The following is a 12,468-nucleotide window of genomic DNA, read 5'->3' as shown; positions in this document are numbered from 1 at the left end:
TCACTCTAAAAATCGTTATTTTTATTTATAGAGATTTTATTTTTATATTTTAAAAATAAAAATAGTTTTTACTATGATTTATAAAATAAAATGAAAGTAATTAAAGTTAAGAATGATAATGCTTCAATAAATATTCCCAATTAAGAAAAAAATAAAAAAGTTTGTACAGAGAGAGAGCGTATCTGTTAATCTCCCAGTCCCGGCGGCGCGGCGACTTCACAAGAACGGAAGTGCCTTGAAATTTCCAACGCACGCTATCCGCCAACATTGAATAACCACCCTAAAACCACGGCCGGTGACTGTGAGCAACAAATCGTGACAGTCCAATGGGACCCACTGAAAACTACCCTCCTCCTCACCTTCCAAGTAAATTCATCCTATACTTTTCCACGCGTGGCTGTACTGTACATATAGAGTTCGTAGAAGCAACACACTGTCTTCCTCTCCTTTCTCATATAGAGTTCGTAGAACCAACCCACGGTCTTCTCTCTCCTTTCTCGCCACCTTCCCCGGACAACCCATATTTATACACCCAATCAGCCTCTTCCCCTACCAATTCAAACCCCACCCCTGATTTCAGATTCAAACTCACAAAATTGTTTCGCTAATTTCGCAGTAATCTTCGATATTGTCGTCAAAGCGAGTTTGAGTCTAAATTGTTGAAAGACTAATTAATCCCTTCCGATGGCAAATTCTCGAGTTTTAGAAGTCACGATCATCTCCGGCGAAGGCCTGCCGGCAAAGAAGAACGCGTTCGTCGTGGTCAGGGCTGATCCCTGGACCTCCACGTCTACGAAAGTGGATTCCGACGGCGGAAGCTACCCTCAATGGAACGAGAAGCTCGCAGTGGACTTGCCGGCGCGTTCACAGTTTCTGATGGTGGAGGTGCAATGCAAGACCTATTCAGGGAACAAAGTTGTCGGTACGGCGAGAATCCCGGTCTCGGACTTCACGGGGGAGTACTTCCCGGCGAACTACTTACATTTGTTGAGCTATCGGTTGAGGGACAGCAGTGGCGTGCGTAGCGGGATAATCAATCTTTCGGTGAGAATGAAGGTACCGGAGAATGCATTGGCCGCAGCCGCCACGTCGTGCGGCGCCGCCTCCTCGTACTCACGGCCGTGGACGGGGTATCCGGTGGCGGAGAAGTCTGGCGGTGTAGTCATCGGAGTTCCGGCGTGGAGTAGATATTGATGAAGTGAAATTTGCATCCAAGAGATTTGTCACAAAATGAGAAGGATCAGGGGTGGCATTGGCATACATGATATACATGATGTAGATAATTTTTTTTTAAATATTATCAAATACATTATATCTTTAATTATTTTGAAGCCTTCAATCATGGCTATAAATAATTAATGCATAATCAAATAAATAAATTTATTTGATTAGAAATGTTGTCGTTGACTGTCTGAGTTTGCAAGAAAATAAACAGTTAAAAAATTTGAGAAGGTTCTATCACAAACATTTCGATATTTAAGTTAAATACTGAAAATATAAAAAGTTATGAAACAGAATTTTTACCAATATTATAAACATACTTTATTTGGAATGAGTGTACCTATTTATATATAGAGGATAGAATAATCGTAAGTAGTCTAGAATTATGATTGTTACATATATTATTTATCTCGATATTTTCTAATACGTTAGGATTATAATTTTTATAAATGACATTTATCCTTATATTCTTTAATTATTTCAGAATTAGAGTTTTTTTATAGATAATTGCATATTCTTTTTTGAAGTGTTCGAAAGAGTTTTAAATATTAGAGTTATCATGTTTTGCATGTTGTTGTGTGGGATGTTTTGGCAATGGTGCCCTAACCAGGACTACGACCCAGGCACGACGACCCTGGCCTCGACAAGCCCACGGTCGTATGGTAAGGCTACAAGGGGACACCACTAAGCCATGAGACTAGATTTGCGCGAGGCAGCCCCCCCCCCCCCCCCGCCCCATGGCTGGCCCTACTCGCATGGCTAGGCCATGAGGTTGCTTTTCAAGGGACTTTCTTTACCAGCTTAAGGGTCGTATTGGCCACTTGCTGAGGATCTTTTGCGGCTCTCTGTTATTGGGTCGTTTCGATTAAACTATGTTTATCCATTTATTAAGTTATTTTTTTGACATTTTTTTTCATGACACATCAATTATAAATAATATAAAAGATGGTTAAATATAAGTATTTTGAACGATTATTACATAAAGTATTACTCTTTTAACATAGCTAATTAAGTTAGTTTACTGACAATCTTCAATCAATTTTACATTAAGCCGTTGGATCATCAATTTTTTTCATCTTAAACCAATACAATATATGGATGAGCAAGTGATAAGCTAAGTCACCCACTTTTAGACACAAATTTGAGACTTAAATATTGGTTTGAAAAAAACTATTAAGATTGTTCTTCAATAAATGGGTGGTTAATTTAGGTTTGCACTAATTTAAAATTCAACTAATTTTTATCAAATCTATAAAAATTAAATACAGAATTCAACCAATAAAAATAGGGGTGATTAGCATGCGCTTGAGAAGGCAAACAAGGGATCCAAAGGCTCAAGGCTAATGATTAAGGACCCAGTTTGATCCTGAAGGCTTCTAGCACATTATTTTATTTGTTTATGTTATGAGGTGAGCTCTGGTTTTGTTTTTGGTTTTGGTTTTTTGAGCTTTCTGATATTTATTCTTATTTAGTTTTGGTGGTTGCTCGACGTTTGCTTTATCTTAAAATGTAGATATTTTGTGATTTTTTTTTATAATATTCCTATTTATAAAAAAAAAAAATAGGGGTGATTAGGTTCGATTCTAGATATCAATTACATATAATTTATTAATTTTTTATAATTTTTTTTAAAAAATAATATCAGTGCTCAAGAAACAATTTACATCAAGGTACACTGCACAATAGTTATTGTCAAAATACAATACTTAAAATTTATGAAGTGAGAATATTTTGGTATTATCGTCCTTGCACGGTCATTTGCCACTTGTGTTCTCGATTTCGACAGATGAGATAAATCACAAATGGAGATTTTGCCTCACTGTGCAAGCTAAGGAATCAAATCCACGATGTACTGGTGTGAATCCCAACTTATCGTGGCTCAATCACTTGACGTGTGCTGTAATACCCCATGTTTGTATGAAGTTGCCACGTAATTTCGATTAATTTAGGATACCGAAAAATTGACTTAATAATAGTTATTAGTACCGAATCGGCTGCAGGGAATGCCTCGGAGTGAAATTATTTAAGGAAAATTATATGATTTTGACGAGCATTTCGAGATAAGATTTATGTTATCAAAAGAAATCAGATCGGGAACAGTTTTCGATACAGCTAAAATAGAGCTGTCATTTAGGCTGTAAAACCGAATCGTTGTAGGAGACTCCCGAAAAATCAACGGAACCCTAGGGGGGCTCCGGTTTTGCGTAATGAGCAACACTTCAGTGGTTTCGGGATGAAACAACAGCCTAGTAAGGACATTAATTAGGGCAGAATCGTCTTTATCGAGTAAATCTTGGATTATTAATTTTGCGTTTTCTGTACTAAAATGCAATTTAATTCAGTGTTTGAGGGTATAATTGAAATTACGAAGTTGCCCGAGTGATATAAGATAAAAATTAGAATTTAATGGTATAATTTCTTATAAATATTAGTGTAATAAATATTAGTGTAATATATAATTACACACACACATATATATATATATATATATATATGAAATGCTCATAGCAGCAGCAGGGGCGTGAAGCCATCTTCTTGGCCGAAATTTCTCTGCAAATTGAAAAGAGAATGGCAACGAGATTTGAGGGAGTAGCAACTAGATTTGAGGAGATGTTAGCCGAATTTGAGGGATTACAATTAATATGATGTGTAATACATATATATGTACACGCAGAGCAGTAAATGTAACCCATGCCTCTGTAAATGTAGCCCCTGCCATGCAAATCTCGTGCCTCTGCAAGCTTGGAAGATTTTGCACGCTATGTTGCTAGAGTGATGCCCAAGCTTCATTTGCCTATAAATAGGATGAGAATTGAAGAGAAAATAAGCAAGAAACAGAGAGTAGAGAGTTTGAAGAGAAATGGCCGAGAGAAAGAGAGAGAACAAGGGCAGCCAAGGTGCAAAGAAGGCCGACGCAAAGCAGGAGTTGCTGAGGCAGCTCGGTGAAGGCCGACATGGAAGCCGTTGCAGCAGTAGTGGCAGCGGCTGAGGCAACAACCATGGCCGACGCTGGCAAGCAGCAATGCTGGAGCAGCTGCCGCGGTGATGGCAGCAAGGTGCGGCCGCGATATCGGCTTGTAGCGGCGGGCGTGGAGCAGCCGGCGTCATCGGTGGTGGCCGTTGGGGCAGCCGTGATGGCTGGCAGAGCTTGAACTGCAGCTATGGCAGCCGCGAAGCTGAGTTGCAGCAGCTGGGCTGCAACGCAGCCAGCGTCGGGGGCCGTATAGTGGCCTCCGGAAGGACCAAGGGAGGCCGAAGCAGGCGGCGGTAGGGCCGGCAACGAGGCTGGGCGAGGCTTGTCGTGTGTCCATGGCAGAAGGAGAAGAAGCAGGGGTTGTTCGCGCAGGAGGGAGATAAGAGAAGGAAGAAGAAGAAGAAGAAGAAGAAGAAAAGAAAAGAAAAAGAAAAAAGAAAGAAAGAAGGAAGAATGGCATGGTTGGTTCGTAGGTGAAGAAGCAGGGAAGAAAAAGGTGAATAAGGAAGGTGGAGGAAAAAGAAAAGAGAAAAGGGAAAAGAAAAAGAAAAAAAAGAAAAGGGAAAAAATAGAGAAAAATGTCAAAAAATTCTAGAAAAAAATGGATTTGGATATTTGTTAATATTCCGAAGATTAGAAATCAGTTTAAGCACGCGTTTCGGGAATATGGCACGCATACTGAGGAAGCCGGAGAAACAGTCAAGGTAAGTAAAATTCCTTAAAAAAATTTAGAAATTCAAGAATATTATTTTATGAATTTTCGTAGAGAAATATTTGAGAAAATATTTTAGAAATATTTAGTTTGGATTTATTGAGGAAAATTAAGAAGAAATAGAAAGAAAATGCCAGAAATTATGGAAAAATAGGTTTTAATGTTTATTTAAATAATTATGGTAATTAGGATACTTTGAGGAATAAGTTGAAGTGACTTGTCCAATTTTGAGGTTGGCACGCAAATCGAGGCGATGCACGAGACAAGGCACAGATATCGAGATAGCTCGATGAGCTTGAGAAGGTAAGTGGTACTTTCCAATTTAAGTTAGTTTATGGAAAATGCGTGGTTTGTAAGTAATTTATGTTCCTCGAAAATATTTTCATCATATTGACATGCCCTGATATGTATCCATCACGTAAACTACATACATGACTATGAAATGCATAAATACACGTTGATATCATCGATCACGAGCATTTGTGGCCGTAGGGAGTACAAACTGGCACTGCTGCTTTACCAAGGGTGCACCCATACACCTCGGCCTCGAAAGATGTGGCCGCAAAAATGGTAGGTAGCATGAGGGGTGCAGTTGACACCTACGATGAAAGACATTGCATACACACATGACATAGCATTATGTACCCTTACTTAGATAATTCATCATCTAATTTGGGCTTTGCCCCTGGAATATTCAAACGTTCCAGGTGGAAATTGTAGCAGATTCAAGGATAAATGAGGCATGAAATGGCACTTAGCAGGGTGTATGAAGAATGAAATGTATGTAGCCCATGTATTTAAGTTCTGCTACTTTAGATTCTGAACGTTTTGAGAAATATTGAACATGTAAAAATTTATTTATGATTAATATTAAGATATCAGGTTTCGATCATTGCTTCCGTATTTGATGTGTATAATGATTCTCTTTCGATATTAATGTATGGGAATTCTAGGACGGATTCGAAGAATGATGTGGTTTAGTTTTAGTGTTTGAAAGAAAAAAAAATTTATTGTCACAGAATTGTCCCAATTTATAACGCTCTCAGGAAAGCGGGGCGTTACAGTGTCCCAATTTATAACGTGCCCGAGAAAACGGGGCGTTACATATGCCGTGGGAGCTATGAAATGGGAACATCTTGTTCTTAGCAAACCAGGATGGCGAGGAACTTATAGAAATTTCCCTTGGTTACAAAAAGATTGTTTCTACGGATAAGCTATTCTCATGAGTAGATTGCCTCTTGTGACCTCTTAGATAGAATGTGGTTGAGTTTAACAAATAAAATAGCTTTTGAGTTTTAGCAGGTAAGATGCTTTTGGGTTTTTAGCGTAATACAAAAGTTAGGTTAAAAATGGGTAAATTAAGATTTTTTACCCTTTTTAAAATATAAACTTAACTAAAAGAAATTGAAATAAGAATGTTGTAAATGAAATAACGAGCAAAACACAAGATGTAAAGTGATTCAGCCTCAATTTCTTAATCCACTACCTTAGTTCACAACCAAAGATTTTGCAAATACACTTATAAATGTATTATATTACCTGATAGTTTTTACAGGCTCAACTACAAACCCATACAGTTGGCTTTTTACAAAAGGCTTAGCTACAACTACTACATTTTTCACTGAATCAGACATAACCTATCGCACTTGGTTTTTTATACTTGGATTAGTCAAAACTAATACAATACATTTTCAAATGATCAGGCATAATCTTTACGGAGTTTCACAAAAGTTGTGAAGGGTTTCTCAAGAGAAAAATATAAATCAAACAGTAAGCATTAAAGCTTTTATCTTGATAGAGAGAGTTACAATATTTAGAATGAAGAACATTCTCTAAAGAAATTCTCGCATAAAGATTTAAAAGGTAAGTTCGTGAGAAGCATGAGAAATTAAGTAAGATTATTGTAGAATGCTTCCTAGAGATAGCTCTAGAGTTTTATATTCGGTTCTTCTAACCTTCTCCAAATTGTTTCATCTCCTATTTATAGATTTTTTGCATTGAATGCTAGTTGACATGACAAAATACAATTTGAATGTTCAATTTGTCTCACAACTGCCATTTTTCGTCTCTATAAATATTAAACAACATTTATTAATTCATTCAAGAACGCCTATATTGTTTGAAATGCATTAAATGAACTGAAAAGTTAAAACTGACGAGCATTTATTGCGTCTAGCAGTTATATTTTTTAAATTCTGATAATAGTCACATGATTAATATATGAGCTCAGTTGACTAATATAACATTTTACTTGATTGGACTTTTCAAGTAATCGACTATCTAAGAGCTTACTCGAGTGTGGCCAAATCATTATTTGATTAACTCAAAAGCCACATAAACTTTGTATCACTCACTTAATTACTAAGTTAAACTTACTCGACTAATATAAAGTTTCACTGAGTACCTACATTGGTTACTCGATTGCTTTTAGGATCAAAGACTTAACTAGAGACAATCCAAACTTCACTCGACTAGCACATATTTTACTCGATTATCAAAATACATTAATTGATTGAAAATAAACTTTACTCGATTGAAAATATGTTCACATTTCATAGATATAAAAATACTCGATTTTCAGAAAGTTCACTCGAGTGATGAAAGACCCTTACTTGATTTTAAAAGCACCATACTCGATTTAGCTTTAAAATAATATAACTTTTTCATAACATACTCGATTAGGAATTTATGATAGTCAATTGAATTAATTCAAATACTCTATTATTTTTTGAAGCATATTGAGCAATACTCAATTGATTAAATCAAAAGTTTTTTCATACTTAGTCGATTTTTCATAAAGTTTTCTTACAAGTTTGACAACATACTCGACTAATACAAAAATATACTTGATTGATTTTATCAAGAGGTTTTTTCATACTTAGCCGATTTTCAAAAAGATTTTCTCATAAGCTTTGTAATGTACTAAACTAATACAAAATTATATTTGACTATTTTGAAAGAGATATATGAGCATGAAGTTATCCAATTTAAGAGAATTAATAAAAATGTGTTGGAAATCATCAATGTTGTTTTTTGTTTCTCAATGAGGCCCAAGGCTATGACAAATAGTCGGGTTTATCTTTATAGGATTCGGCCCGGGATTGAAGTATTGTCCAAATATACCACCTATTGGTAGCCCATTAAAAAGTCGGGCCATAAGCCCTTAATTAAGCCTTTGGAGGATAAATGGGCTGAGCCCATTTGCTCAAGACTTAAGGAAGCCCAAGCCCAAGCCAAATGGCCCATCAGTCGTGCCCTAGCACCGTCATATTTAAGGCCCATTTTTCTGCCTTCTTTACCCTCATTTGACGGCCGAACTCTCTCTTTCCTTTTCTCTTTGCTCTCTCGATATTCTTCCTTTTGATGGCTGATCTTCGTGAGTTGATTCTTCCCTTTTCGGCCAAATCTCCTTTTCATGGCAGTGGTCTTCCTTTCCTTTTGGAAGCCCTTGGTCGATCGGTGAGTAGCCTCTATTTATTTGGTTCGGCAGATCCGTTTGAGGTAAGCTTTCTAGTATTGTTCTTCGTCCCATATCTTTGCGATCGTTCTTGTTCTTTGGTGGATCTTCCTGTGAACGTAACCTGTGTGGTTTTGGGAGAAGTTTTGGTGTTCTGGCCGAAAGGGTTTAGGGCTCCGATTTGGGGGTTTTCGCGGCTTGTTTCTTAAGTGCTTCCGTAAGGTTTGGTGTCCCTATTTCTTGGAGTTACCTGCGTGGTAAACACTGGACAGACTTAGATCTGAGCATTAGAAAGCTATTTTACAGGGAGTTTCTTTTACTATTACTCTTTTGTGTTCTTGGCTGGTTTCGATATCTCTTTGGTTTTGCTTATATTTTGTACTAACCCTCTATTTTGGTAAGTATTCTTCCGCAACAATCAATAAATCAAATTTCGTGAAAATATATTATCCAAAAACTATTTTATCAATAAATCAAAATACAAATTTTTCAATATAACAGATAGAATGTTGTTGGGTTTTAGTAGGTAGGATGCTCTTGGTTTTTAGCGGGTAGGATGTACATTGGTTTTTGGCAGGTAAACTCTTCCTTTATGTTTAGCAAATAAACTCATGTTTGGTTTCGCGGGTAGACTTTTCTTTGTGTTTAGCAGATAAACTCATATTTGAATTTAGAGGGTAAACACCTTCTTAGTTTCGCAAGTAGACTCCTCTTTGGTTTTGTGGGTAGACTTCTATTTGTGTTTAGCGGGTAAACTCTTTTTTGGTTTCACAGGTGAACTGCATCTTCAAAAGTTGATTAGAAAGCACGTGGAGAATCCTCACCAGAATGGTTGAAGTCTCAATAGTGTAGAGGTGTCAAAAGGGCCGGGCGACCCACGGGCCGCCCGGCCCAGCCCGTGACAGGCCGGGCTTTGGCCCGGCCCGTTACTGTTCATACGGGCCGGGCCGAGCCCGGCCCCCATTGGGGGGCCGGGCTCGGCCAAAGAAATTGGGCCCACGGCCCAGCCCGGCCCGTGGCCCGTTGGGCCCTTATGGGCCGGGCCCATGAGGCCCTTATGGGCCAGTAAAGCCCTTACTCATTTTTTTTTTAATTTTGTTATTCTTAGGTAATTATTGATATTGGATGCTAAAAAATTTAATTTCGCAATATATATAAATAATAACCATCAATTAATTTATTTAAAATTTTTAAGTTAAATTTTTTATATATTTAAATTATAAATAAACATTCTCCTTTTTATATGTACATTATTTTTCATATCAATTCACAACAAAAATTATAAGGCATATAGAATTTTGAAATATAAAATAATGAAATAATATTTAAAACTTAAGAATTAAGATAGAAAATATTTTAAAAAAACAAATTAATTTTTATATATGTATTATTTTGATATTTATATATGTATATATTATATGTATTATTTTTAAAAAAATTATTTAAAAAAAAGGGCCGGGCCCACCGGGCCCGGCCCACTAGGCCCTGTGGGCTAAGGGCCCGGCCCGGCCCTCTAGCCCACGGGCTGGCCCGGCCTAGCCCGGCCCGGCCCGGCCCGGCCCTTTTGTAGGGGGGCCGTGGGCCGGGCCTGGCCCTATCAATTATAAAAGGGCCCGGGCCCGGGCCCGGGCCCGGCCCGGCCCTTTTAGTAAAAGGGCCGGCCTGGCCCGTTTAAAAAGCCCGTGGGCCGACTCGGGCCGGGCCGGGCCGGCCCTTTTAACACCTATACAATAGTGGAAGTCCATTTCCCAATACACGATGGGCTTTTTATAGGTATTGATGCTATAGAAATTGGAGGTGGACACGTGTAAACTGAATGTGGTGACAACTGTTCCAAGTAAAATTCCAATGGGCTTTAGAGGAATCTTCTTTAGAGGACCAGGAAAGAACTATAAAAGCAGATTCGTGGCTTTTCTTGGTGAAATTCCCATATGAAATTGTGTATTAATTTTATCGAGAAAATATGTGTTAGCTTTATTGGGTAAATTTCTCGGATAAAATGGGATATTTCCGTGGTTTTTCGGGTAGAATATTGATTTCTCGGGTAAAATATGCAATTTTCTAGTGTAGAAGGGCCTTGCGAGGAAAACTTGCACGGGTAAAGCCCACACTGGTAAGGTTAGCAGGTAAACCTGCACGGCTAAGGCCCGCACAGGTTTAGGCCACGCAGCTGCGAGCTCTGCAAGGAGAACTCCATGCAAGCAGTGTTGGGCAGGCGCGTGCAAGGCTTGGCGTGAGCGCATATTCTCGTGCGGCTTGCTGCCATGCAGGTGCTCAGGTGTTCCCAGGAATTTGCTCCTCAAGGCAAATTTGGTATTCGGATGGACTTGTTTTGCGTTTGTTCGCCCTTGTGCAACTTAATGCGGGTTGGGCCTTGAACTATTGATTTGGATTGAGTCCCAAATTATCTCAAACTGGCTTCCCAGCTTATTATCCCCATGAAATTTTTTTGAAAAATAGGCCTAGGTGGACGCCATGTCAAGTAAGGTCAAATCAATCAACTAAAAACACTTTAATTATCCTTTTATTTCTTGATATACCCAGCACCAATTAAACTTTCACTTAATCCGAGTAAGTATTATTTTATTGCTCATATCGAGTTTGTCTGATACAAGCATACAATGTGTGTGGGGCCCACATCCCTCGTTGATTTTGCCTGCGTCGCACAAATCTTATGTGACGTGGACAAAAAACAATTTCATGACCCGGGCAGCCAAATGTTGTGAGTATTATTGAGTAAGCGTGGTGCAAGAGGATTATTATTATTATTATAGCATCAAGAGTAGAGAACAAGAAGCACCAGTGGTCTAGTGGTAGAATAGTACCCTGCCACGGTACAGACCCGGGTTCGATTCCCGGCTGGTGCATTTCCTTGTTGAGAGAGCTGTGATGATATCTGCGCTAGATGTTGGCAGTTGGGTCTGCCACAAACTTCTGATTCATTCTGAGGAAAAGATGGCGCTGCTGAGCTCTCTCTCTTTTTTATTTTTTTGGGTATTTTGCTTTTTTGGTTTTCACCGGTCTCATCAACACTTCAACTGTACCACTATTAAGTTATATAAGTCGATTGTGAAATTTGGTCTTTATAAGCCATTTGCTTTTTGGTTTTCTCTATCTTTTTTTTTAAAAATTATTTTTATAATTTATTGCCATATAAACTCTCATTTCTAAAGTATGAAAGGTTATTATTTAGTGGGAATAGTGTCTTTTTTTTTTCATTTAATAATCTCACCAAGAAAGAATTGAGTAAATAATAATATATCTTTATTCCAAAAATAAAGATAATATATATTGGAGAGGAATATCTGATTTTTGTTATTAAAAAATATTTATTCTAAAAAAAAAATGACAGGTATATTTAAGAGGGGAAGATATTATCTTTATTTAAAAATATATAGATAACAAATATATCTTGGAGAGGAAGATTATTCAAAATATATATATATGTTCATCTTTTTCAAAATAAAAAAAAATCTGAATATTGATTTATCTTTACTTTAAAAATAAATATTTTAAACCTACATCATATCAATATTGATATTTTTAAACAAGAAAAGATTGTCTAAATACTAATTGTTGTAATTTAAAAAATTAAAAAAATAACTGGAGTTTTAAAATATACTGGAATTTTCTATTGGTTAGTTTTATTATAACATTAACCAATAAAAAACATTTAGACCTGAAAGGGCAATATTTTGGGCACAGTTAGCATATAATACTCTTAATTAATCTATTGCAAACCTATAATTTATCATTTTACTAAAATTACTATTATTCTAACCATTCGCTTCACCATTTATTTGATCAAAAATATCTTAAATATTTTAATTATATTAAATAGAATACAAAACTAAGGCCCGATGGATTGTTGATTTCCGTTTCTATTTTCAATTATTATTTTAAAAAAGGCAACGTTACTAATCGTGGCACCTAGATGAATTTATTAAAAACTAGTAAAAAATTTAAGCAGACTAAGTTTTTTGGTTGTCACCCCGTGGCCCATGAACCATTGCCAAAGTGTTGTAAATTAGGACGAAAATGAGATTTATATTTTATCATTGTAAAACAAAACTATGAAATTTAGGGTTCTAACACAACTTTCAA

At 37.1% G+C, this 12,468-nt stretch overlaps 1 protein-coding gene and 2 non-coding genes across 3 annotated transcripts; all 3 read left to right on the top strand.

The window, feature by feature from the left end:
- The first annotated feature begins 451 nt into the window (after positions 1-451).
- LOC127801315 (BON1-associated protein 2) lies at positions 452-1,324 on the top strand. Its single transcript, XM_052336302.1, has one exon. It carries the CDS (start codon positions 685-687, stop codon positions 1,192-1,194), a length of 510 nt encoding a protein of 169 aa, XP_052192262.1. The 5' UTR covers positions 452-684; the 3' UTR covers positions 1,195-1,324.
- Positions 1,325-11,160: 9,836 nt separating this feature from the next.
- TRNAG-GCC (transfer RNA glycine (anticodon GCC)) lies at positions 11,161-11,231 on the top strand. The gene has a single exon. It is a non-coding gene; the product is annotated as a tRNA-Gly (tRNA).
- Positions 11,232-11,245: 14 nt separating this feature from the next.
- Positions 11,246-11,336, top strand: LOC127802930 (small nucleolar RNA snoR114). The gene has a single exon (XR_008023380.1). It is a non-coding gene; the product is annotated as a small nucleolar RNA snoR114 (small nucleolar RNA).
- The last annotated feature ends 1,132 nt before the right edge of the window (positions 11,337-12,468 follow it).

Source organism: Diospyros lotus, chromosome 5, assembly GCF_014633365.1.
Source record: "Diospyros lotus cultivar Yz01 chromosome 5, ASM1463336v1, whole genome shotgun sequence".
Classification (NCBI taxonomy): domain Eukaryota; kingdom Viridiplantae; phylum Streptophyta; class Magnoliopsida; order Ericales; family Ebenaceae; genus Diospyros; species Diospyros lotus.
The sequence above is the reverse complement of the archived record's forward strand: the minus strand, read 5'-3'. Positions and strand labels throughout refer to the sequence as shown.